This window comes from Myotis daubentonii, chromosome 10, assembly GCF_963259705.1.
Source record: "Myotis daubentonii chromosome 10, mMyoDau2.1, whole genome shotgun sequence".
Lineage (NCBI taxonomy): Eukaryota > Metazoa > Chordata > Mammalia > Chiroptera > Vespertilionidae > Myotis > Myotis daubentonii.
In genome coordinates, this window is record NC_081849.1 from 33,244,556 (window position 1) to 33,270,545 (window position 25,990).

The 25,990-nt window shown below is 48.0% G+C and overlaps 1 protein-coding gene across 1 annotated transcript in view; it reads left to right on the forward strand.

Annotated features, from left to right (window-relative positions):
• TMEM178B (transmembrane protein 178B) overlaps positions 1-21,457 on the forward strand; it is a 354,516-nt gene extending 333,059 nt beyond the window's left edge. Inside the window, exon 4 of the mRNA XM_059711995.1 lies at positions 20,406-21,457. Coding sequence (XP_059567978.1) covers positions 20,406-20,656 — 251 coding nt within the window. The 3' untranslated portion in view covers positions 20,657-21,457. The remainder of the gene's footprint in view (positions 1-20,405) is intronic.
• Positions 21,458-25,990: the final 4,533 nt, after the last annotated feature.

Consider the following 25,990-nt stretch of genomic DNA (forward strand, 5'->3'; position numbering starts at 1 on the left):
TCAAACCCACAACTTCCCAGGCCTGCCTCCAGCACCATGCCACCCTTAAACCCTGCAGCCACACAGGCCTGCCTCCAGCACCGTGCCACCCTTAAACCCTGCAGCCACACAGGCCTGCCTCCAGCAGGAGCTCCCAGAGAGCTTGATAAATTCCCCTAACTCAGGCCAAGTCCCTTGTGCTTGAAATCACCTCTCATCCTTGATGACTGAATAATACACAAAACATGTTGCCCTTCCCTTCAAAAGCCGACTCCCTAGACATTGCCAGCACCGCCTGCTAATAAGGCGAGACTGAGTTCACGGCTCACTGAGGTAAGGGACTGCACCTCTTTGGGAAGCTGACAAACATGGGGGAGGGGTTTGGAGGCAATAAGGTCAGAATTTACTGAGAATTGGAAGTCTGGGTTAAGTTCTTCATTTCAGTGCGGGTGTTTGATTAAAACTGGGTAAGGATACTGACAGTGCCCAGCATTGGTGGAAATGGCAGGACTGATGAAATCTTAGAGCACACACCGTTTGCTGAATCTTCCAGTGGAAGAGTTGATGAGTATTTTGAGAAGTTCCTGTAATGAACAATCAAACCACTTCCGTGGGCAGGACAGACCCAGAAGTGAAAAATAGCAAAGTTAGGTTACCATGGACAGTAAGGTATGGTTTTGGGTCACTGTCTGGGATCGGGGGCGGTGTGTGTGTGTGTGTGTGTGTGTGTGTGTGTGTGTGTGTGATTTGGGGTGTCACTCAGGATGAGTGATTTCTCCACAGCCTGGTGCCTTCCTGACTGGCTGCCTCCACCAACATCGACGTGCTCAGATGTGTCTGAATTATTGGGTTAATGTTGAATGTAAATAGTCCAGACTTAGGCTGGGACCCTGACACCCTGAGGTCGCCTGTCACGAAAACAAGACTCTCTTTCCTGGGGTAGAAATACTGGCGTCGCTGCACTGAAGTGGGGTCCCTGTCATCAAGTGGGGGGGTGGGGCAAGGGCAGGCTGGAGCAGAGAGAGCAGGGTGGCTGGGGACATCTCCGTTACTGGGTGGGGTACAGAGAAAACAGATGTCTCCAGCAGCCTTTTCAGTGGAAACAGAAAGAGCCAAAAGGTGGTGGTGACTCCTCAGTGCTTGATTGCCATGGAAACTTAGGTGGTTTCTAAAGCAACTTCAAAAGCTGCCCTCCCTGTGGCTCTTCTGGATGATCTTACAGAGGTGTGCAAGCCTCAGAGAAAGGGAACTTGTCAGGCAAGCTTCTGGCCCTTGAAACAAGTCACAAATCAAAGGAAAATGCTGGAGCCTGAAGTAAATGGAGGGAACCCCTCCTGCTGGGCTTCAAAGCTGCTCCCAGGAAGCAATGAAGAGGAAGGAGCTGGCATGAGCAGGAGGGATTTCCTTCCTCCTGTCCTGTCCTGGGGGCAGAGGGATTGAGGACAGGTGAGAAGTGGCACCAGAAATAGCCAGTCTCAAGGGAGGGGGCTGGGGGACTCTGCTGGAAAGGCTCCTGCCACACCCCTCTCTCCCTCTCCCCCATCCCATCCTCCTATTTCTTGGATGTCTGAGATGCACCCTGTGTATGGGGATTGAGGCCAGAGGACCAGACACCAGGGGAAATGGTGCAGACCAGACGCAGGACTGAAAGCTAGGCTGGAGGGCATTGCCAGCAGGCAAGCTGTAGTGTGTACAGAGGAAGTAGGGCCCCAGCTCCCTCTGGGTACCAGAGGGATGACTTGGAAGAGTGGCCCAATTTATAGAGCCAGGGAGAAGGGCCAGGCAGCCCCCATAGTGCATTGGACACACCATTGGGGCCACAAACCATCCCTGCACCCCACTGTGTGTGTGGGGCGGGGCGGGTGCTGGCAAGGCAGAACTGTTTGACTGTCCACATTGTACAGGGGCACTGGTGATAGCCCTGAAGGCCCGGGGGTGCTAATGGGAGACTGACAATGGGCAGGGGTTAGGAAGCTGGCCCCTGAGTGGTCAAGGTAGTCTGCTCTTGTGGACATACTTTTCATCCTAACAGAACTTGGGCTGTTGGGACAGGTGGGTAGTGCCTGGCATTTTATCCCCAGCTATGAAATAATTGGAGAAAGAGGGCCTGTGTAGGGCTGCTGTACCTCCCTGACATTCTGGAAGCCTCCTAATTGCAAACACTTCCTTGTTATCAGATCATATCTCATGCCTGTGGCTTGAGTTGGGGGTTGGAAAATACCCTCCCTAGCTTTAGAAGCCATCAGGAGATCAAGGATGTCTGAGATGTGGCTGTGAGAGGGGCCAGCCCATCGCCACTTTACTTAGCCATCAGAACCTGCCCGCTGCCGATTAGTCATTAAATAAAACAACCAGTTGTTGAGCACCTGCTAAGTAGTAGGTCCTGTGGAGGATAAAAGGAAATAGAACTCATTCCTACCTGGAGTTGCTCACATTTTTAGAGAGGAGTCAGACACCGAGACCCATTACTGTGATAACTGAGCTGTTTTCCTTTGAATGACTGACATCTTCACAATGCAAAATAATAAAAACAAAAGGATTCTGTCTTTTCCGCAGTATAGAAGACAAGGGCATCTTCAATCTACCATTCTTAGAGAAGGAAGGTTCTGGTCATCCAAAAAGGATGGGTGAGGATCATTTATGGTTCGGGTAACACTTTCCAGTTCACAGGACTGTAAGGTCTCATTTGACCTTCAAACCCCCTTAGGAGTCAAGTGGAGGAGGCAGACAGGGAGAGGGTAAGAGATTGCTGAGCATCCCTGCTGTATCAATGGTAAATGCTCTTCAAACATTTCTTTCATCTTCCTAGCAGCCCTTAAGGTTGTCATTACCACCCTAATTTTGTAGATAATGAGCTGAGCCCAGGGAGCCATGAAACAAACTGAGAGTCATGCAATTAAGTAAATGGTGGAGCCTAAATCTAAGGTGCTCACACTAATCCCCACCCTTTCTTCTCTGTTCCTGGGACCTGGTGAAAGGCCACCTAGCAGGCCACCTGGGATCAAGACTTAGGCCTGAGAACTTAACCAGCAAGGCAGACGTAGGCTTCCTGAAAGCATTCATTTACAACTGTAAACCAGAGAGGACCCCCCTTTACCCCCACCAGCGAGGGGCAGGTCTATGTTTGGGGCAGGGCAGGAGGAATTGGGGTGGAAAAGGCCCAACGGGAGGCACTGCTACCATCAAAGTGTTAAAAATGGCATTAGGTCAGGTCTGCATCAAAGTCCTGTAGTCTTAGGCACGTTTATCCTCTCTATAGCCCAGTTTCACCGTCTGTAAAACAGAACCCACCTTGTGGGGTTGTTGTGAGAATTAAGTAAGTTGTGGAATGTGCCTAGAGCTGTGCCTGGCCCAGAATGAGCACTTTCTACATTTTGGTTCACGTGTGCCAGTTTATCCCTGGCGCTTGCCTTCGCTGCAGTTCCCGGCGCTTGCCTAGACGGTTCAAGTACCTTGGCCAAGGCCACATAGTTCCCAGGCCACGGACTCCAACTCAGATCTATTTGACTCTGAAGCCTGGGTTCTTAATGATCATGCAGCACTATCTGCCAGATAATAATGAACTTTTTGACATATTTACAATCCTTCTGCAGCTCATGACCCAACAGGGCAAGAGACAACCCCACACAGACGTTCCATCATGAAAGACGAAGGGCGTTGCTCCTGGGGTGACAGAAAAGATAAGGCTGATTCTGTCCAAGGAATTGTTCCTAGAGAAATAGGAAATGAGCCCCATTGGCTGAGGGCCTTATCTTTTCATATGCTCTGAGACAAGAGACAAAGCCTGGGGCTCACGTTGCAAAAGGAAGAATCCGTACTTACTGCTTCTGTCGCTCAGCCACCAACCCGTTTCATCTCTTGGTGTCTGGTATCTCTCCCAGCATGCCACGAAGCTGCCTTTCAGAGACTCGCTTCCTCCTGGCTGCTCCACCTCTCACTTTGAATCTCCTCTTCCTGGCCTCAGTAGGATTTATCTTTCTCCATCTTTCCTGAAACTCTCATCTCTTGTCTTCCATGACAGCGCACTCATGACTTTTCCTCTTCTCTGTCTTTTCTGTTTCCATGCTCTCTGTCTTACCTGTAAATGTGGGCGCCAATTCTCTCTTTTTCCCTATAAACACATCCCCTTGTCAACAACACTTACCCTCACAGTGATCATTATCTCTGCACAGAGGAGTCTGGAACCTGCACGGGAAACAGTCTTTTCTGAGCTCTAGGCTCACGTTTTCCATTAACATCTCCACCGTTCTGGAACCTCAAACATGCCTTGAACTAGACTTGTCCTTTCTCTACATACATTATGCGAGTGCTTTATGTTTATTGCATGCATGCTCGACACTGGCTTATTGTAGGCACCTGATAAATGCCAGGTTTCTCCATTCCCTTTCCCCGATGAAATGAGCTTCTTTTCTTGATTTCCTCAGCACCTCAGTCTGTCACTCACCTGTAGGTCATTTTTCACTTTTCTGGTTTTACCTGTACCTTTCCATCAATTGTCAACATCTGCCAATATTTCCTTTGCAATATTCTTTGTGGCCCATTCATTCACTTCCATCTGCTGAGCGCCATGCAGGCTCTTCGTACTATTGCAGTAATTTGACAGCCATTTAGCCCTTGGTGGACGGGAATCTTTGCCTGCCACTTAGTTGCCAACCTCTGAGCCTCCTTTTTGTCACCTGTAAAATTGAGATAGAACTGCCTACCGTGCAGGTTTGTTGTGTGGCTGGAATGAGATAATATAGAGAAAGCACCTATTGAGGGATTTGTATTCCATAAATGTTCCTTTCCATACTGCCCACTAAATTCAACCTTTACACCATACTGTCTGTCTAAAATACACTCATTACCATGTCATTTCTCTGATGGGAAACATTCTGAGTTCCACATTATTGAAAGAATAAAGGGCAATGCCCCCAGCATGGAGTCTAGTGTCAACCACAATTCTGTCTCAGACTGGCCTTCCGCCACACAGAGCACTTTTCATTCTCGGCCTCATGCCACCTTTCTCTGTCTATTGAAGCCTGCGCTTCCTCAAGACTCAGCTAATAGTTAGCATCTTCCAGAAACCTTTGAATCATGTGAACTCAAACAGGACTGCTCTGCACTCAGACATTCCTTTGCACCATTTTGATGGCACTTAGTTCATAGTGAGTACCTTGGATAGGAGAAATCTAGTTCATTTCCTATCTGCTCCCTGGGATTAAGTATCCATGGTGGCAGGGGCCTTATCCTTGTTGGCTGTTCTAGTCATCATTTTGTTCTTTTTCATTTTAAACCTTAATAGGATTTCCGATAACTTTGGGTCCTTTCTGCTAGAGTGACATAAATTGAAGTCAGTACCATCTTCCTCCAACAGTCTTTCAAATATTTGGAGACATACTATTGCACTTCTAATTATCTGCTTTACAAACTGAATTCAACTCAGTAAACACTGAGTGCCTACTATGTGCCAGGCATTGTGCTAGCACCCAGGACACATAAACAAGAACATGTGTGGTCCCTGTCCTTAAGGCAAGTGCTGGAGGCAGCGTGATTGGTGCCATCTCAGAGGGGACTGCGGGTGCACAGGGAAAGGGAACCTGTGCCCAGAGGTCAGGAGCAGCCTCGCTGGGAAGCTAATGATTAGGCTGAAGGAAGAATGGAGTCTATTTGCCCTGTTCTTATCATTGCCCCTCAAAGGGCTTTTAATGTTCCTCTACTCAATGAAACTGCTGCTAGATTCAAACTTGGCCACTTTTCCAAAGCAGCGTGCCAGGTCTTTATTTATTCATTCCAGTTTAGACTTTCTCATGTTATTAATACATTTCCGCTTTTATATGGCTCTGGGTAACTGAGCTCTGTGAATGAAGCAAAAAATACTTTTTATCTTTAAAAATGCTTAAGCAGCTTTATGTAAAGGTAAAATGCACACCTAGGATGATATTTGACCTCCAGATTTTTTGGCCCTGTGTGGAAAGGAATGCCGGTCACAGTCTCCCTAACAGAGCCTGGGAATCCCTTCTTAGAGCCCACCACACACCCAGGCAATACTTTCTTTAAAATGTTAATTAGTTAACTAAAATACCCACTCTGGCTCAGCTCTTCACATGTCCATTAAAATCACATTTCCCAGAAGGCTTTGGGTGTTAGATGTGTAGGCTCCCTGAGTAGCATGGCCCAGGGAAACTGGAGGGTGTTCTCCCATCTCTTTAGGACAGACTATATTTTAAGCCCTACTTCCTAAGGGACGATCACTGATGGGTGAGCTTGAGAGAGGAGACCGCACTGGTGGGCCCAGCACCATTTGGGTCCTCTGCGCTGGCCCAGTTCCCCAGGGGGCCAGCATTCCCTTGTCAAGGCCCAAGGTCAAGGCTAGCATCAGGAGGCCATTTTGGAGGCCTGTTTTCCTTTCTCTGGCCCACCAGTGTGAGTCAACACCTCTGGGTGAGCGTATCTTCTCCACAGAGCTGAGCGTTCCCTTAGGCAAACGACCCTAAAATGTCTGCCTAGGGGGAGAGTATTCGTGAGCTGATTGTGGCCTGGCCTCAAGCCTCAGTTGCTATGCTGCCTCACCATGAATGTAGCTGACATTTTTCTCCCTGTCTACCTCCTTTGAGTTTGAATTCAGAAAAGGAAGAGGAGTGAGTCATTTTCATTCCCCAGGCCTTCCAGAGAAAAGAGGAGTAGGATTCGGGGAGGAGCAAGGGGGATAGCAGGATCCTTGGGCAGGCTGGGGTCCACACGGAGCCCCTTTAGGTCCTCTTCTAAGCACCAGCTTACTCTGTCCACTGGGCTTAGTTTCTGTCCTGTTGGGAAGCTTCAGAGTCTTATTGAAAGAGTGAGTGCTCTGATCTTGATCCCTTTACTTCCTGAGCTCTCCACCCTCATGGAAAACTCGTGTCCCTGCCCATGAAGCCAGCCCACTGGATTTCTGAGAGGAGAGTCACACAGAGAGACACAGAGCTGAGTTGTGTCCTGGGCAGAGCTCTGGGAGACACCTGTTATTCCTGCCACCAGATCACAGGGCCTGCCCTGGCTTCTGCCCTTTATTTTTCCGAGACCTTGTTGTCCTGTTCCCCAGCTTTGCCTATAATTCTGTGAACTTTCTCCTCCTTCCCATCAATTCCTTTCCTTTTTAAAGAAAACTTGTGTTCCTCTGCAGGAAGTCAGCCTTCTCGTTGACACAAATAAGGAATGAAATTGTACCCAGTCTGTGATAGGTTTCCTAGTTCTCTGAAGCAGTCAGGCACCCAGAACCTCCTCAGGGCCCCATTTGATAATGATGGGGTCGCCTCCTCCAGTCTCATCCTCTAGTTCAGGGGTTCTCAACCTGTGGGTCGCGACACCTTTGGGGGTCGAACGACCCTTTCACAGGGGTCACCTAAGACCATCGGAAAACACATATATATTTACATATTGTTTTTGTGATTAATCACTATGCTTTAATTATGTTCAATTTGTAACAATGAAAATACATCCTGCATATCAGATATTTACATTACGATTCATAACAGTAGCAAAATTACAGTTATGAAGTAGCAACAAAAATAATTTTATGGTTGGGGGTCACCACAACATGAGAAACTATATTAAAAGGTCATAGCATGAGGAAGGTTGAGAACCACTGCTCTAGTTGATAAATCTGACTTAAACACCACTGTGCATAGAACCCTATAGTGGAAGAAAAGAGCTGCTTTGCTTACATTGCTTATAGTCCGGCTCCAGAGACAATACATACACCTAAGAAATGAGAGGCAGCACAAGTGGTAAAAGCATGGATTTGAATCCTGGCTCCAAACTTAACTAACTGTGTGACCATGGACAATTTACTTAACCTCTCTGTGCCTCACTTTCCTCCTCTAAAGCTTTCCTCATCAGAAGATTATTTTGAGGAATAAAGAGTTAACATTTGTAAGGCACTTGAAACAATGCCTGTCCCTCTGGGCATCGTTATAAATATGACACATCCGTGTTTGGTCTATGTAAAGTGACATATGTGCTCAGTGACCCAGTAGTGAGGTGACATGCAAATATCACTTGGGTACATGTTTTCATCTTAAAGAAAGGCAAAGCCAAGCTGGCAATGTGCCAGGCAGATGAAACCATACACCAGACCAGGTGGCAGGCTCACCTGATCTTCTGGCCACCACCCCAAGTCTTCTTCTCTACTAATTAACATGGCATCAGCTCCTATCTGACAGGGCACCAGCCAGAGAGATTTCTTTCAGGAGCCAATTTCTTCCAGACACTTAAACAGCTGCATCCCAATCCTTCCACACTGAAAAGGCAATTTAGAGCTGAGCCTCATATGCACGTCGATGTCGAATAATGACATCTAATGGTCTCATCCACCAGCCCTTCTGTGCATGTCAGGGGGTGATCTTGTCTCCAGGTGGCTCATGTTTGACAAAATGAGTGACAGTCAGTCCTACAGCAATTCAGAGAGGGTGGCTCCTCCTCACCCCAATACCTAACATCATGGGATCACTTAACTGGAAGGCATTAGAGATCTGGTCCTGCCTCCTGTACTTTATGGTTGAAGGGATCACAGCCCAGAGACATGTGGTGATGTGCCCAGTTCATGGGCAAGGGAGAGACCAGAACCTGGATTGTCTGATTCTTCATGGCGTTTTCTCTCCACGAAGCCACATCCCCTTCCCTTGCAGCTTTCCCACCAGGAAGCTGGAGCAGAACAAGCCGGTGTACCTGTGGGCCAGGAGACCCTTACAGTAAGTGAGGCAGGAACTCAAACGTGGGCTTCACGCCGGCCCTGGAGGTGATGTGGCTTTCTCTGCAAAAGCCTTGTATGTACCTGGGATGCTGAATGACCAGAACAACCAGAAAGCTGTAATGTCCACGATTGTGCAGGCTTTGTCCCCAGCAAGAAACCCAAGACAAGATTGCCCTCTGCCCTAGAGCTTCGCAGAGTTTGCACTGTGGGCCATTGTCGTCCACCAGAAAGAGGTAGCCAAGGAAGAGGAGAGGAAAGAGAGGCAGAGGCAGGAAGATGACATGCTCAGAGGGGCTTGCTCTTGGAAGCTCATGAGTCACAGCTTGGGAGTGTTCCTCTCTGCACAGCTGCTGATGCCACTCTCGGTTTAGTTAAGAAGCCAGTTGGATCCCACTGCTCCTCCGCTCTGAACCAAGGCCAGATGGATAGGAAGCTGCAAAGTTTCGCATTGAAAAGACGACATGCTGCACTCTTTTTTTTTTCTTTCCCTAATTCAATTCTCCTATTAGTTATAGGTTGATTCAGATTTTATATTTCTTCCTGATTTAGTACTGTTTTGTTTTGTGTTTCTAGGCATTTGTCGATTTCATCTAAGTTATCTAATTTGCTTGCAAAGTACTGATTTTTATAAAAATGTTATTGAATTGATTGGGGTGACATTGGTTAACAAAATTGTATAGGTTTCAGGTGTACAGTTCTATGATACATCATCTGTGTATTGTATTGTGTGTTCACTACCCAAAGTCAAGTTTCCTTCCATCACCACTCCCCCCAACCCCACCCCCGTACCCTCTTCTACCTGCCCCATCCCCCTTTCCCTCTGGTAATCACTATGCTGTTGTCTGTGTCTATGAGCTTTTTTTTGACATGCTGCGTTCTTGGTTCATTATCTTTCTAGAACTCTCCTTCCCACCCTATTTAGAAAGTTCATAGTTCCCCACAGACCACCCACCTCAGATCTTTCCTACTTGTTATTCCATGAAGCATGAAACACCCCAGGTCAGGTGTGCAAAAGTGGAATGGGCCAGTAGTTACTGCCCCTATGGGTTGTTTTGTTTGTTTGTTTGTTTGTTTGTTTTAATGAGGGCAATGGAAGCAAGTATAGTGTATAGTTCTCAGATGTTTCCTTTTTTTAAATATATTTTATCAATTTTTTACAGAGAGGAAGGGAGACGGATAGAGAGTTAGAAACATTGATGAGAGAGAAACATCAATCAGCTGCCTCCTGCACACTCCCCACTAGGGATGTTCCCGCAACCAAGGTACGTGCCCTTGACTGGAATCGAACCTGGGACCCTTGAGTCCGCAGGTCAATGCTCTATCCACTGAGCCAAACCGGTTAGGGCTCTCAGATGTTTCTGAAGTCAAATACTTTGGCTTTACAGCAGAATGAAATAATTACTTGGGATGTATGCTTTAGGGCCGTTTAGCAAATTACATAACTTGAGATTACTATGGGAGTTATACAAGTTATATGCTATGCTATATATACATATATTTATGTAATTTACATATATAATTATATGTATCTATATAATCTCACAGCAACCTCAAGAGGCACAGAAGGTACAAAAATTGAGTCTTGGCTTGAATTGAGCACCTATGCCTGAATTAATCATCGTGATCATAGAATGGCTTCCCCAGGAGAAAGAACGGTGGCATTGTTTTAGCAAAAGAAGAAAGAAAGGAACGTATACTGTGCAAACTAAAAATAATAAAAATCTAGCTCTCAGTCCATTATATAGTAGGTGCTTAATACAGGCGTATGGATAACTGTGCATGCCACCTCTCCATTCCAGAGGACCAGGCCAGAACCTCTGCAGCACCTGCAAAAGGTCCCCATCCCATGTTCCATAGGATTCCCACTTCTCTGGGGCTAGTGCCTTCTCTCCATCCTGGTTGAGCCACAGCCTTAGGAGTTTCTTCACAAACCCACCAATGTCATAATGCAGCCCCCACTGGACACTGTAACCTCCTTGAGCCTGAAAATAAATTGCATTACCAAGGAGGGTCTGTCTCAGATGCATATTCTGAGATTTTCTAATTTCCACCGTTCTGGTTGCAACAAAGTCTACAGAATGAAGAATCCTGAGTGAGCACTTTCTTTGTTGGGCGCAGTTGCTTCCTGGTGTAGTATCTACCTAGGCCGGGCGGGGAGAATGGAGTGGGCGATGGTAATGAAAGCAGCAGCCACGTTTGTTCTTGCCCTCCAGAACAATTTGTCTTTGCCCTCACTTCAAGCTTGAATTTCTCTAATATTATACCTTCCGTATAGAAAGCAATTTTAACTTCTCTAAGCCTTTTCACATTTATTATTATCGCTCTTCAAAGTAATCCTGCCGAGAGGGTATTATTCAAATGCCGAACTTTTGTAAAAATTAAAATGCCTCCTGAAATCCAAGGGACCCATTGAGACCCAGGTGGGTGTGTCCATGCGTGGGTGCACGGGCCTACTCACAAGTACGCTAACGCCTCCGCAGTCACAGCCGGGAGGAAAAAGGAAGATGGGAGGACCGGGCATATGTACTTCATTCCCTCCAGCTTTCACTTCAAAGCCCCACAGCCTAGAAATCCATTTCTCCCGGTGATCTGGATTGAATGCTCAGTGCTGTGTATGATGCAAAAGGAGACACCACTGCAATACGGGTCCAGGAGACAGTTACAGTCACGGGTGGGGAACGTCTGGCCCTAGGGCCGTATAAGGCCAGTGGAATCATTTGGTGTGGCCCTTCCAAGGCATTAGGGGTGAGTTAATTAAATGTTTCACCGAATATAGCAGGCTAATTTTTAAGTTGATAATTTTGTATGGCCCGTGAATGATGTTATAAATATCCAAATGGCCCTTGGCAGAAGAAAGGTTCTCCACCCCTGGGTGAACACAAGCTAAAACAAGAGGTGTCCTTCATTCATGGTCAGGTGGCCTGTGGCAGACCGTGGAAGTTCTAGGAACTCAGAACCAGTGCGATTTTCTTGGGCTGGGCACACTCAGGGAAGGTTTCTTGGGAGACTGGGCACGTGGACTGGCCCACAGAGGAGACCTCTAGGTCAGCTCACAGGGGCTCTCTATAGACTAGAAGAGGAGTGCAATGCCAGACTCCAGTCAAAGAGACTGGACCACGGTGCTTTGACCTTAGTCAACTCCCATCGCGGCAAAGCCTTTGAACCGCCAAGGCCCTCTTTCACTTGCTTGGCCCTTTAGATGTTTTCCCAAGTTTGTAACGGCTCTCTCTTTGGTATGGAGGCCACCAAAGCCACTGCTATTGTGATCAAATCTAAATATACACCTAAGAGAATAAATGCATTGATTGGTCGTAAGTGGGAGCCAGCATAGATACACTGGTGAGGGCGACTAGATGAACAAAACACACATGAGATACCCAGCAGCTATTGCTCTATAAGGCTCTGTTTAGATGCCTGTTGTAGCTACAGGGAGGCCATAATGTTCAGATTGAAATGTTGTGTTAATAGGATAATTATTATGTATTCACCTGTTGTATTTGATCGCTAGGTCTACCAACACAAAACACCACAGACTGGGTGGCTTAAACAAGAGAGATTTATTTTCTCACACTTTGGAGGCTGGAAGTCCAAGGTCGAGGTGCCAGCAGAGTTGTTTCCTCCGAGGCCTCTCCCTGTGGCTTGCAGATGAGCGCTGTCTTGCTGCCTCTTTGTGTGATCTTCCCTCTGCACATGCAGCTGGCTGGTGTCTCTTTGTCCTAATCTCTTCTTATAAAGACACCAGTCATATTGGATCAGGGCCTACCATAATGGCCTCATTTTAACTTAATTATCTCTTTTTAAAAAATAATGACTTTTAGAAAGAGAAAGAGAAGGAGAAAGAAACATCAATGTGAGAGCTGAACATCTATTGGCTGACTTCCACACACCCCCTACCCATGATCAAGCCCATACCCCGGGCATGTGCCCAAACTGGAAATCAAACCTGCATCCCTTTGGTGTACAACAAGCATGTCAAACTCAAAGGCTAACACGAGCCAAATAAATGAGTCATGCGGCCCACAGGCCATGAGTTTGACATGCTTGGTGTACAGGATGATGCCCAACCAACTGAGCCACAGGGCTTAATTACCTCTTTAACGGTCCTATCTCCAAATACTTCAGCAAAGATTTGGGCATGACTTTGTCACTTGGGCATGACATGTTGAGGCACTAGGGATTAGGGTTTCAGAATGAATTTTGCAAGGACACAATTCATTCCATGACACCTGTGTTTCCAGATTTGGTGGCTACCTTGTAGATAGGGAAAAACCATGGGATAAGTTCTACGATAGGACTCTGGAAGCGTTCACTTTAGAAACAATGCTAACCTGTGTGAATGGGCTAGTCCCTTTCGGTGCTTGAGTTAGGATGTTGCATCACTATGGCATAAGCCCGTGCAGACATAGGGCAGCCTCGTAGCATGTAGACACAGCCTCGGAAACACAAATGCTGCTTTCCCAGGGGCATGACGACACTTATGCAGTGTCTCAACCTAGAGTGTTTGCAGAGTGTTCAGAATGATGGATGATCTGTCCTAACTCAGGGCCCCATCCCTTGCTATGTGTTCTTTGGAGGCTGTCACCACCCCTGCCTCATCCCAGTGAACCCCTAAGGCACTTTGGAGGGAAAGCCTCATGTGACCTGCCTGTTGGCTGCTGCTGATGCAATGGTGTATAATTCAGCAGTCATTTATATGCCATGCAGGTCTGAGCAAAGCTGGAAAGTGCTCTCGGGAGCCAAATGCTACCGAGGCATTTAATCTAAGCGAAGGAAGGGTTTAGTAGACATCAGCTTTTGGGGATGCAGACACTGCTGGTGGAGGAGAAATCCTTTCTCTGCTGACTTTGCTTGTTTCCAGTTTCAAAGGGGGAGGGACTGATGAGGGAGTGTCTTAGGGAGGACACAGGCTGCTGCTTCTCACAGGTCCCAGATTTGCATATCCACAAGAGGACAGACAGCTTTGCAGCCACCTGTGGGTTTGGGTCAGAACAGGGGCCCTCTGGCCACATAGCAACAAGGCAACAGGGATTCGCACGTGTTCCTCATTTCCGAGAGCAGAAAATAATGTCACACAGGTGGATTTCCAGCCCTAGAAAGCTGCAGAAATTATACTCCAGCAAAGATTTGGGCACGACTTGGTCACTTAAGGAGAAGCTATTCGGCAAAACGGCTGTGCACACAATATGTAAGTGCCCCGGATTCTTGCGAGAACCTTCACCAGGGCCTTGGTTGCCTAGGCGATGGCTTCTTGAATTAGTAAGAGCATTTCTGCTGCAGAACCTGAGGCCTCGGTTCTGATGCCATTTCTCTGCAGGGTCCATTCATGTGGCATTACTGCCCTGGCTGCTCTGACAGGCCCTGAAGTGGGTGGGGGTGTGTGGTGTCCCGCCCCTTCCTGTGGAAGCTGATAGGCAGCAACTGCAGAGGAGGCCTGTCTTGTCTGTCTTACACCTGTACTGGGTGCCCAGGAGTGGGCTGAGCGGGGAGGGGGGGGGGTGTTAACACCAGAACTCTGACTACCAGCTTAGCCATATCTTGGTGCTGGGATGGATCCCTTACTGGTGGCTGATTGAGTGTTTCCTGGTGACATTTCAATGTTGCAAAAGAATTAGCTGCCCCCAAAACAATGCTACCACAGCCTGGCATTTCTTAACATTAGCAACACATCCCTGGATCCACGTTTCTGTGCTCCCACTGGGCTAAGGCATTATGGTTTCTTTTTTTAAAATATATTTTATTGATTTTTTTACAGTGAGGAAGGGAGAGGGATAGAGAGTTAGAAACATCGATGAGAGAAGAACATCGATCAGCTGCCTCCTGCACACCCCCAACTGTGGATATGCCCGCAACCAAGGTACATGCCCTTGACTGGAATCGAACCTGGGACCCTTCGGTCCGCAGGCCGACGCTCTATCCACTGAGCCAAACTGGTCAGGGCAGGCATTATGATTTCTTTAACTTGCAGGCTAAGGGTTCATTATGTCGCCATCACAGCGTCACCGGTTAGTGGAGAGCAGGGCTGTGCAGGAACCTGTGGGAAGGGAGACCAAAGTGTTCCACATAGCCCAAGACACACCTGCCACCCCCTACCAACTCCCAGGCATCCTGGGATGGTTGATCCCCCAACTAGGGAAGCAAGATGAAAGAATAAAAGAAGTCAGGGACTTAAGGGAATCGAGGCTTGTGGGGATAGCATGGGGCATCTGTGGATAGCCAGGGAATACCTGGAGCATACTGTCCCTGGGGACTGGGGACACGTAATCACATAATATACGATTTCAGATAACCCTGTGACTCATGTACTGGTAGCAGTTCCAGGCAGAGGACAGGGCACAGAGGTGCCAGAAAGAGTATGAGGGGGGCTTTCAAGTCTGAAAAGACAAAAGGCAACTGAGAGGCCCTCCAGGGACAGAGCGGCATCTAGGGAGGTGGGACCAGTCCTGGGCCAGGGCACAGCTTGGAAACCGAGGGCAGACATATCCAGGAAGAAGGAAGTTGTCAAACAGCCAAGAAGCTAAAACTAAGGGGAAAACTAGAATCTAATATTTGGCAACCAGTGAAACACTAATTAGAAATGGCAGCAGTGCGAAGGGGGTGGATGAGGAAGCTGGGTTTGGTGTTGGAACATGGAGCCGGCAGTCTGGGCATGAAAACCATTTCCTCCCTCTCACCCTCACTCGAGCCTCAGCTGTGCCTGGCATGGAGGGGGCAGGGCAGGGGACAGGGCCGGCAGCAGCCCGAGACAGCCCAGAGCCCGCCCCTCCTCCAGACAGGTGCTGACAGGACACACTGAGAGGAGTGGCCAGGGCGGTCATGCAAGGAAGCGGGTGTCATGCTCGAACACCCAGAAGGAGCACTTAGGTTGACACAGTTCGTTATCCCCGTTGGCCCTGCCTTTCCACTCACAGATGGACTTTGCAAGTAGGGACACTTGATGGGCCTGGAGGGCACTGTTCTCTAGATGGCAGGGAGTCTTATTAGCACAAGCTACACAGGGTGGTGCCATCTCTCCTAACTGGACTTCCTGAGCTCTGAGTTCATGCGAATACCCGTCCTGGCACAGAGCGGGTAATTATAATTAGATTTCATTTCTCACTCCAGGCAGCTGCAACTGACTGGTCGGGGCTGGCTGCCCAGAGGGCTGGGCTGAGTAGGAATCTGAGGCCCCTTCCAGAACCAGCAGGACAGAGGGTTGAGATTGCTTCACCCTTTCTGCCAAAGGTGTGGACTTGCCGCTAATGAATGCCATTGGACTTTGCTGTCCAAAGCATAGTTCTGTAATGACATACCTTGAGGTCCCCTTGCAAATGGACCAGGCCCGTGCCTCTCAAAAATGTTTAAATTACTGGACTCCTTTCTTCAGATGAAATTTCACATGGATATAGACCAAAGCAGGGCTATTCTGGGCCAAAGAGAGGAGAGAGGGCTGGGAGCTTCGTCTGCTCCCTCTTGCTCCCGAGACACCTCCATGGAACACAGTTTGGAAGAAGAGGGCCAGGGAGGATCTCTCTGCGAGGGTGATATTTGAATTGAGAGCTAGTTGAAGGCCATTTCAGGCATGGGAACAGCAAGTGCAAAGGCCCTGGGGTGGGTACAAGTTGAGCTAGTTTCAGACACAGAATGCTCTTTTGTGTGGCTAGAGTGCAGGGAATGGCCATGGGGGGTGGAGGTCAAGGTAAGAAAAGTAGGCAAGGTTCACTCAAGTAAAGCCATACAAGCAGGGTAAGGAGTCTGGGTTTAATGCTGAGTGTAATAGGAAGCTATTTGGGGGAGGGGAGGGAAAAATAGAAGGCAGGACAGCCATTATTTATCCCAGCAGTGATGTGAGAAATGACTGGGATGGCAGCAGTAAGCAGTTCAGAAGTTGGAGGTGCAGTGGTATGTGGGCTCGCCTTCTCACTTCAGGCACAGGGACCCAGGATGACGGGCCTCTGAGGTAGAAGGAGACCAGGTGAGCGTCCCGTCTGCTTATCGCCTGCAGAATTCCTCTTCCACCTTCAAGTCCCTATTTCCCGGGGAAACCTTCCCCAGCTCAGCATGATGGTCCCTATCAAAGAGTTGCCTCTTCCCATTTACTCCTAGGTATTGTGCCTCTTTCCCTAGACACCACTAGGTGTGGGAGGACCTCACGGTCATCTGCTCCCGCCCCCTGATCTTACCCATGAGTAGACTGAGGGTTCAGAGCTGCCGCTAAACTCGTCTCTCAATCCCCACTCTGGTGTTGTTTTCACTTCATCCACAACTTTTCACTCATGAATGCCCCATGTTCCCAAGTAGATTATAAGCTTTCTTTTCATCTTTTTATTTGCGATTTCGTTAAAGATTTTCCTCTTCTTTGATCTCCCTCACATCTAGCATAATGCCGGGCACAAACAGATGTTCACCAAATGTGCTGGTTAGATGCTCTGCACATCATGGAGCTCACTACTGATGAATCTCCTGCTCCCTCCGCCCCATCATGGTTACCCTGCCTCCCCACACGAGACCTGACAGCACTTATCTGGGAATCCTCACTGCTGAATCCCTTCCCCCTGCCCCCCCTCCCCGCCCCGCCCCATCCCTGCACCTGAGCACGCAGCAGAGCCTGGCTCCGAAGGGAAGGGCCTGGGGAGGAGGTCTTTCCATGGAACTGTTATGCTAGGACTACAGTTAGTCTTGGAGTCTGGATATTAGGCCCAAACCCAAACCAGGGGGCGTTATTGAGAAGATGTGACTGCGCATTTCATGTTTGCCTTTCGTGGACCCTCACGTGTCTCTCATGAGAAATAAAAGGGCAGATTCTGAGGACCCAGCTCCAGAGGTGAGGATCTGCCATGGGGGACAGAGAGGAATTCATACTTGCCCAAAGGACCACTGTTCTCTGTGTGAATGGAAGGAGGCTGCATTTCCCAATGTTAGAATATCTATTACCACCTGTTCACTGAGATATGTTTCCCAACAGAGGCATTTAAAGTCTATATTCACCCCCCCCCCCAGGGACCCCAGTGAGGTGGTGGCAGCAGAGGGTGGGAAGTCTGCACCCCACACTCCCTAGTCAGTCACCAATCCACAGGTCAGAGGGGTGGGCTCAACACCCTGGGCAGAAAGCTAGGGCAAGTGGGGTCCTTGCCTGTTATGTCCCTGTCTCCCTCACCATGTGTCAGAGCACATTGTTATTTCCATTGTCAAAACATGCCGCTAAGTAACAATGACAACACATTATTGGGGCTCTGCCTTGTGCCTGCGTGGATCCATTTCTCATTATTAACGCACATTTCCAAACTGGAATTTATAAGTGCAAGAACTACAGAAAAATGGTAATCCTTGTTTGCAATGGAAAACAGTAGCAGATGTGGAAACTAACCCAACCTCTTCCAACTCTTCCTCATTGTCACACAGATTTCCTAAGAAGTTGCACAGAAGGTTTCAAGGGCCATCTTTAGTGAGAACCCTAAAAGGTTCCTCCTCACCTATGGAAACACTGACAAGGGCTAATAAACAAAAGAAATGTTAAAAGGTTTGAAAGTCTCAGAACAGGAGCTTAAGGCAAGAAGATCCTCCAATGAACTGCATTAACAGAGCAACAAGGTGTATGTTATCAACCGATAGGGCCGTTTCCATTTGGCAATTAGTTCCCCTGGACCAAATCTCTTCTTTCTTGATTTATCAACCACATCTGTGCGTCACCCCTGACACCTAGCTTTAAGTTGCCCCTCCAAAGCTATCATTCACTCAGCAGTCATTCCGTCACCCTGCTCCCCTCTTGCAGCCCTCTCCTCCCTTTACACTGATGACTGCAGTGGCCCCTGACTGGTCTCTGCACCTGAACGGCCTTAGAGCTAGGTCTTTGTTCCCCAGAGGGACTGTTTTCTTACTCCAAAATGTCACTTTCATCATCACTTCCCCATAGAATCTATGGGATGGCCCATTTTTCCACTCCCTTACTAGTTGTGGAGCTGGTGGTAATTTTTTAAACAAAGCAAAACAAAAACAAATAAATAAAACTTTGCTACCTTGATAGATGATGCTCTGTGACTATGCTTTTAATTTTCAATTCTTTGGTTGTTGGTAAAACTGAGCACTTTTCACATTTATTGCCCATTTGTATTTCTTCCTCTGTGCTCTTGACCATTAAGTTTCATCTTTGTCCAATAAAACTTTTCCCCTAACCCAGTGGTTCCAAAGTGTGGTCAGCATCAGCATCCCCCCAAGAACGTGTTAAAATGCAGACTCTCCAGCCCAGACTGACTGAGCCAGACACTGTGGGGGTGGGACTTAGAAATAGCTTTAACAAGCCCTCCAGACTCCAGACTACCCCACCCAGACTGGGCAAGACAGAATTCATCTCGCACCCAGGTGCACAACAGAGGGGCCCCGTGATGCGTCCCGCCTTGCGCGACACCAGTCTTAAACAGCACAGAGGATAAGACTGCAAACTCTGGAACTGGCCTGCCCGAGTTCGTAGTCTGGCTCTGCGGGTACTAGCTGCGTGGTCTCAGGAAAATGGTTTAAGTTCTCTGGGTCTCAATTTCCTCAATCAGTAAAATGGGGAAAATAATATAACCTGCCTTAAGGATTTGTTTTTAGAGGGTCAGGACCGGTGCAGCACTTAGCACAGCCCCTAGCATGCAATGCTTAGTGACGTTAGGTATGATTGGTGCCACTCTGGCCGGGTGCATTATCACAAGGTCATGGGCCTGAGGGCTGTAAGAAACTTGGCCATCGGGAGGCAAGAGGTCTAAGTAAGTATAAGCATAATGCACCTCTCTTGTTCCTGACCCCTAAAAAATATCCCTCTCCCTCTGTCTTCCGTCGACCCAACCCAGCCATTCCAAACTTCAGACCACGCTCCCACCAGGGCTGAGAGAAGAAACACAAGATACAGGACATACTGAGAAAAGCTCTTGAACTCATTTTAGCTACAGCAAGTATCGCTATTGGTTAAAAATGGGTGTGTAATTCTCTAGCATTCTATAACATCCATTTCTTCTGGTAGTCTTCCCATTGGTTAATGTGAGTAATATTTTTTTTTAAAGGGGAGGTCCCAACATTAAGTAAGTGTTTGAAATGCCTCAGAAGGCAAGGTTAGAAAAGGTAACGTATGCAAACCAGACTATGGCTCCTCATGGTGAGAAGTTGTGGACAGACTTCCCCGAGGTCGTGGGTTTAAGGCTGCAGGATCAGTGAGCTCTGGGGGGCACTTCGGGGACCGTTATCCTACAGGAAACGGGAAAGGGTTTCCAGGATTTGGCTGACCTGTTGGTGATTGGATTCAAGGAAAACACAATATTTTAGTAAGACATTATTTATAGAAAGAAAAGAATAAAAATATTTTTCTCTTTAAAGAAGTAGCAAATGGGGTGTTGTTTTCTTCTGTGTCTGCAAAGACAGTGTATTTTTAAATGCTTCAGAAACATGAACTGAATGCTCTCTGCCTCACTCCACCCGCCACAAAACTCTACCGTGATATTATTTAGTATTTTTGTAAAGGAGGTGCTTCTGGAATTTATCCAACACTGGACAATTATTGGGGAGCAAAGAAGCTTCGATCCCTTAATAGTATTCTCTTCTCCACGAATATTTCCCAATATTAAACTTGTTACCTGAACCTTTTCTTTTTTTCTTGCTCAAGAAAACTGAAACTGTAATAATCCTCACTTCTCTCTTTCTCTCTCCCTCTCCTCTTCCCTTTCCTTCTCCATTCCTCCCACCCCCTATTTCTTCCCTTATCCTTCAGGAACCTTCTGCATCATATCACTGTGCACCTGTGTGGCCGGGATCAACTTTGAGCTGTCACGCTACCCTCGCTACCTGTATGGACTCCCCGATGACATCAGCCATGGCTATGGATGGTCCATGTTCTGTGCGTGGGGGGGCCTGGGCCTCACACTCATCTCGGGGTTCTTCTGTACCTTGGCCCCTTCTGTCCAACCTGTCCCGAGGACCAACTGCCCTAAATCCAGACCCGAGAATGGGACAGTGTGCTAAAAAACAAACCCATACACATATATATATATAAATATATATATAATATACATATATAAAACAAAGCTAAATCCCGATGAGGCCAGTGCCAAGGCAGAGTGGAGGTGGCTCAGGCACCGCATCTCGTCGGACGTTGTGTGTGTTGCCTCATCGCCGAGATGGGGAAGGCGTTCCCACCACGTGGCTCTTCCATCAATTCTTAACTTTTGGTTCCATGGTTCCCTGGAGACAGAGTGAACATCACCACTCGAGACAGCATCCCAATCCCCGTCTCTCATGAGGATGGGGTGGTGGGCTGGGCAGGGACAGTGCCAGGGGGCTGGAGAGACACCGATGTAGGGAAGGAAGTGCCACCCACCAGGCCAGTCACCCCCACACTGATCATATCACAGAGAAGCAACACCCTTATTCACAGAATGTCACCAAACCTTCAAGGCTGTGGCAGAACCACTCCTCCTGCTCTTCCTGTCCTGGTTCCCTCTGGCCCACCAGTGACACATCAGAAGTGGAGGAGAGAACAAAGCAAGAAAGGAGTTTTCTCTTTGCTGCCAAACTTTTGGACAAAGTTCTAGAGGTGGGAAGGGGGAGAGAACAACCTGCTGAGAGGCAAGATCTGCATCAGCGAAAGGACACTTCAGCGGATGCTCAGAAAACCCAGTCTTACCTTCCAGCTGCCTTACACCACGTTCAATAAGAGGCCGCCCTGCCCCCACCCCACCTGCACTCCCTGGGCAGCCGGAGCCTTGGAGTGATGCTGTGATGTGTGTGTGTGAGTGAGTGTGTGTGTGTGTGTGTGTGTGTGTGTGTGTGTGTGTGTGTGTGAGAGAGAGAAACTACTTTGGGTGGTTCCCTTTCTTCCTTTTCACCTTTTAGAATGGAAATACTGCATTCTGACTCTTGTCTCTCTGTCCATTGGGATGGTTTCAGGGCCCAGCATGGAGGCCCAGAGGCCAGGAAGACAATGAGGGGCAGGCCCAAGTGGGTGCCAGTTCTGCAGCTTCTGGTCCCTGGAGTGTGTGTGCGGTGGATGTTTGCTGAGTGTGGGTTTTATCGCGTGTGTTGCATTTTTCTATTATTTTTAGTGCAGCTTAAATTCCCAGAGGGCAGAACCGAGAACACCACCACTGGGCCGAGGACCCTGTGTGTCTTCACAGCCTGGTTCCTGGACACCCCAGGCTCTAGTCCCCTCATTTCAGAAGCTCACCACTCAGCTGGGCACAAGAGCTATGAGCAAAGAGGGGGACACGGTTCAAGAGGGAGGAGGAATGTGCCCTCCGCTGCTGTTGCACAAGTCTGTCCACCAAACAAGATCGTTTGCTCCCCAGCCAGGGAGCTGTCCTTCGTCACGTCACTGGACATCTACCACTTCCCTCGCGGCGACTTCTGTACAGATGAAAGCAAATGGGTCACGTGGCAGGGAGAGCACCTCCCTGTCCCGTGGGCTCCAGTTTGTATGATATTGTGTAAATTAATGGAGAACTCTTGACTCTTCCCAACCTTTTCCTTTCCCTCTTGATAGTCAAGGCCATGTATCCCCACATAGCTGTCATGGTGGCCAGCACCCAAGCAGAGGTGGCCTAAATCCAGCCGGTGTCTCAGGCTCACTTGAGCCCATTGGCACACTGCAGATGATGGGCTACAAAGTCAGCTGTAGGGGCAGGCGTCTGCCAGATGGAGTGGGTAGGAGCAGCTGGCAGCCTCCTCAGTGACCCTGCTGGGGCAGAGCAGCTCTGGGGAGTCCAGGAGAGTGTCCCCGAGCTCTGCAGCCGTGGGTCAGCTATGCAACTGAGAATTCAGTTGCTTCAGAAATAAATATGCTTTGGGAACTTTGCCAACCACTCAGCAGCCTTCCTTCCCACCCAGGCCCTCTGTTTCATCTATCTTCCTCCACCTTTTCTCACCTACTAATCACTTAGCATCTGCCTCTCCCATCCGCCAGGCTGCTAGTCTTGCCTGTCTCCTCATCTGCTCTTTCTGACTGTGTGTGTGTGTAACTCACATCCGGATAGGACATGTGGTGTGCATGGATGGGCCTGAACGTGGGTCTCTGGATGTGTGTATCCCTCTGGTGCATTTGTGTATGTTTGTGCCAATATGTACCTGACACAGGTGTGGGTGTGCTCTTCAAACTTCCTTGCCAGCAACACTGATCAGCTTCTGCAAAAGGTCCTGAGTGTGAGTGCCCTGTGCATGGGCGTGTTGGGCAATGAGGGGTGAGGGGTGTAGGGGGAAATGCTGTTCATTTCCAACTCAGCTTCTAAGGATTATTTCTAAAACAGAGGATTTGTTCTATAAGAAGGGAAATAATTTTCAGGAAAATTCAACTTTCAATTGTACAGAAAATTGTTTAAATTTTTTCTTTGAAAAGTTATATTTCCCTCTTAAGGGGAAGGGCATACTTGGGCTTGAGGAAAAGTGAGGAGAAGTATCTCAGATTGAGAGGCCATTGTCTTCCTTCCAAGTGTCTTGAATGGGCTCCGCCGAGCAGAGAATGAATGACAGGTATCCATGAGTGTCCATTTGGGGCAGGTGGCTTTTGTGTGACCCGACCCAAGTTCCAGATGTTTTCTAGTTGCAGGAAATCGGGGAAAGAACCCAGAAGGGGCAATTTTCTATCGATCATTTAAACTTTTCTTTAGTAACCATGTTTGAGGATGCCGCCTCACAGACCCATCACTATGTATACCCTCCTTTTTTATGCCATGCTCGCCAAAACTAGATCACCCACTCTCTCGAGTACTAATCTTTTTTTTCAATATATTTTATTGATTTTTTACAGAGAGGAAGGGTGAGAGATAGAGAGTTAGAAACATCGATGAGAGAGAAACATCGATCAGTTGCCTCCTGCACACCCCCCACTAGGGATGTGCCCACAACCCAGGTACATGTCCTTGACCAGAATTGAACCTGGGACCCTTCAGTCCACAGGCCGACGCTCTATCCACTGAGCCAAACCAGTTAGGGCTCAAGTACTAATCTTTATGAGAGACCATTAACACAGCTTACTACCTCCTTCCGAAACCTTCCTGAAATGTTAGGAGGACTCCTGGGAAAGAAGAACCATCTGGGCTCAAGTTACCATCAGCAGCGTAGGAGCTTTGAGCTGCTGTTTTGGTAATGGGGCCAGATAGGTACAGATACACACACTCTGAGGTCTGATCCTGCTTGGGGCCCAGAAAGTGCCCAGCCATGTGGCCATGATCAAAGCCTTGCACAGATAGCAAATCCTGGCCAATGGGAGAACTTCCCAGTTGACCAGCATGGAAGCTTGAGCCCAGGTTAAAACATGCTGCTCCAAGCAGTTGCTGAAGCTTCGTCGTGTGAGGTGGCTGAGGAAGGAGAGAAGGAAGAAAGGGAGGAGGAAGAAGGGGGAACCTTGACCGTAAGACTCTTTAAGTCAGATTCTGCTAACTCCATATCAATGTAGAACCCAACCTTCTGAGGGATTTAGGGTCCACAACTTCACTAAAGCCCCAGCCCCCAGTCCAGGTCAAGTTCATATTCCTTACACGTGTGCATGCAAGGCCTATGACCTTGTGTGTGTTTTGAGCTCCATGCACATCAACCTGGAGCATGGGGGCCACTTCAGCTTTTATTTTTTTCCTTACCTTATGAGTTTGAGGGGTCAAGAAAGTGGGGTGTCTGCCTGGAAAGAGGTCTTATTTCTTTCCTCCCCATTTGGCAGTTATGGTTCCTTCTTTTATTTCCTGTTCCTCTCTCCACCCACTGCTACTTTCCTTCTGCATTAACGTTGGTCAATTAAAATAGTTAAGGAATTTGTCTCTAGAGGGGCTCATACTCTCCAAGCAGCCCCTTCCTTGTATGTTGTGGCTCTAGGGTTTATAAGGAGGTCTGTGGCTCCTGGGCATCAAAGTACAAAACATTCTAACATGTGCCTGTTCCAGCTTTACCCCTAGCCTTTCAACAGCTCTACCCTTTCAGCTTCAGGGATCATGAAGTCACCAAGACTCAACAACTCCACCAGATCAAGACCACACTTCCATAGGCAGCACCCTGGGCCCTGGGGCCACTTGGGTATATTCTCTTGCTGAGGATAAGGGAAGAAGATAGTCCAAGGCTCTACATCTTAATATTTACCCACAGTCACAGGAGGCCTAGAATGACGTCATCACATTTTTTTGTGTGCTGAGTTAGTGGGAGGATATGCTGCTTTGGTCTCCGAAGCTGCCCACCCAAGTCAGATGCAGAATAATGAAATTGAGTCCATCACCCAGAGACATCTAGAATTGACTCTGTCTCCACCTGGCCTATTCTGAGAGCACTAATCAACTGTTTTCAAGTATCTTGGGAGGAGTGGGAAGAAATACACTCTGGTCATCTTTGGTGTGGTTTAGGGGAGATTCTTGGTTGATTCTTATAGCTAAGGTGAAGCCAACTTTCTGAAAGTTGGGACCAGCCCCCCCAGAGTACATATCTACCCCTTTCCAGGGAAATATGATGAATCATCGTGAGAGGTGATTTCATCACAGATAAAACTATTTGGTGCATACCAGCCAGGTTGACTTCTGTGCTGTCTTCCAGCTGGTATATAATTGAGTAAGGGGGCAGGTGTCTAAACAAGTCTACCTAAGCTGATGGACACAAACGGTTCTGGTGTCTCTCAAGGCAGTCAACTTGGTGGGCGGTGTTTGCCCTCTCTCTGTTGATGCTGCCATGGTGCAAAATGTTTCTTAAACATTATTGTTAGCTCTTAGACTACATTATTATTGGCTATTTAATCTCCCCCACCCACCCCCCAAATAGTATTGCTCACTGTAGAAAATTATAAAAATTGAAAGATTGTTCATAATTCCATTGCTCACAAGGGTCATAGCCCCAACACGTCCCAGTCAGTGGTTGCCTCTGGTTTGGAAGTTGGGGCGAGGAGGGTAGTCCATGGTCGCAGAACCACACTGGTCTGTGTGGAATTGACCTTGTCTGTGTTCATGACAGCAAGAGCGCAAGGCTCTGAGCCACCAAAGATAGCAAATAGGCCTTTGACAAAGCTCAATACCAGAGCTTAGTGGCAGGCTTGGAACAGAGCTGAAAGCTCCTACTTTGGGATTTTTTTTCTTTCTCTTTCTCTCTTTTTGAGTGCCATCTCAATCTAATTCTAGGTGTAAGAGCACTGAAGCTAGAGTAACTCAGTAATTAGGCTACACTTGCATAACTCAGTTACTGTAAACTTCATTTCAGCTCTGCACTAAAATGGTTTGTGACTCTGGGCACTGTGTCTTCTCCATACTTGAATTTCCTCGTCCACAAAATGAGGACAGTGATAACACTTTACCTCATGGTACATTAAGGGTGACAACGACACTGCAAAGTGATTTGCAA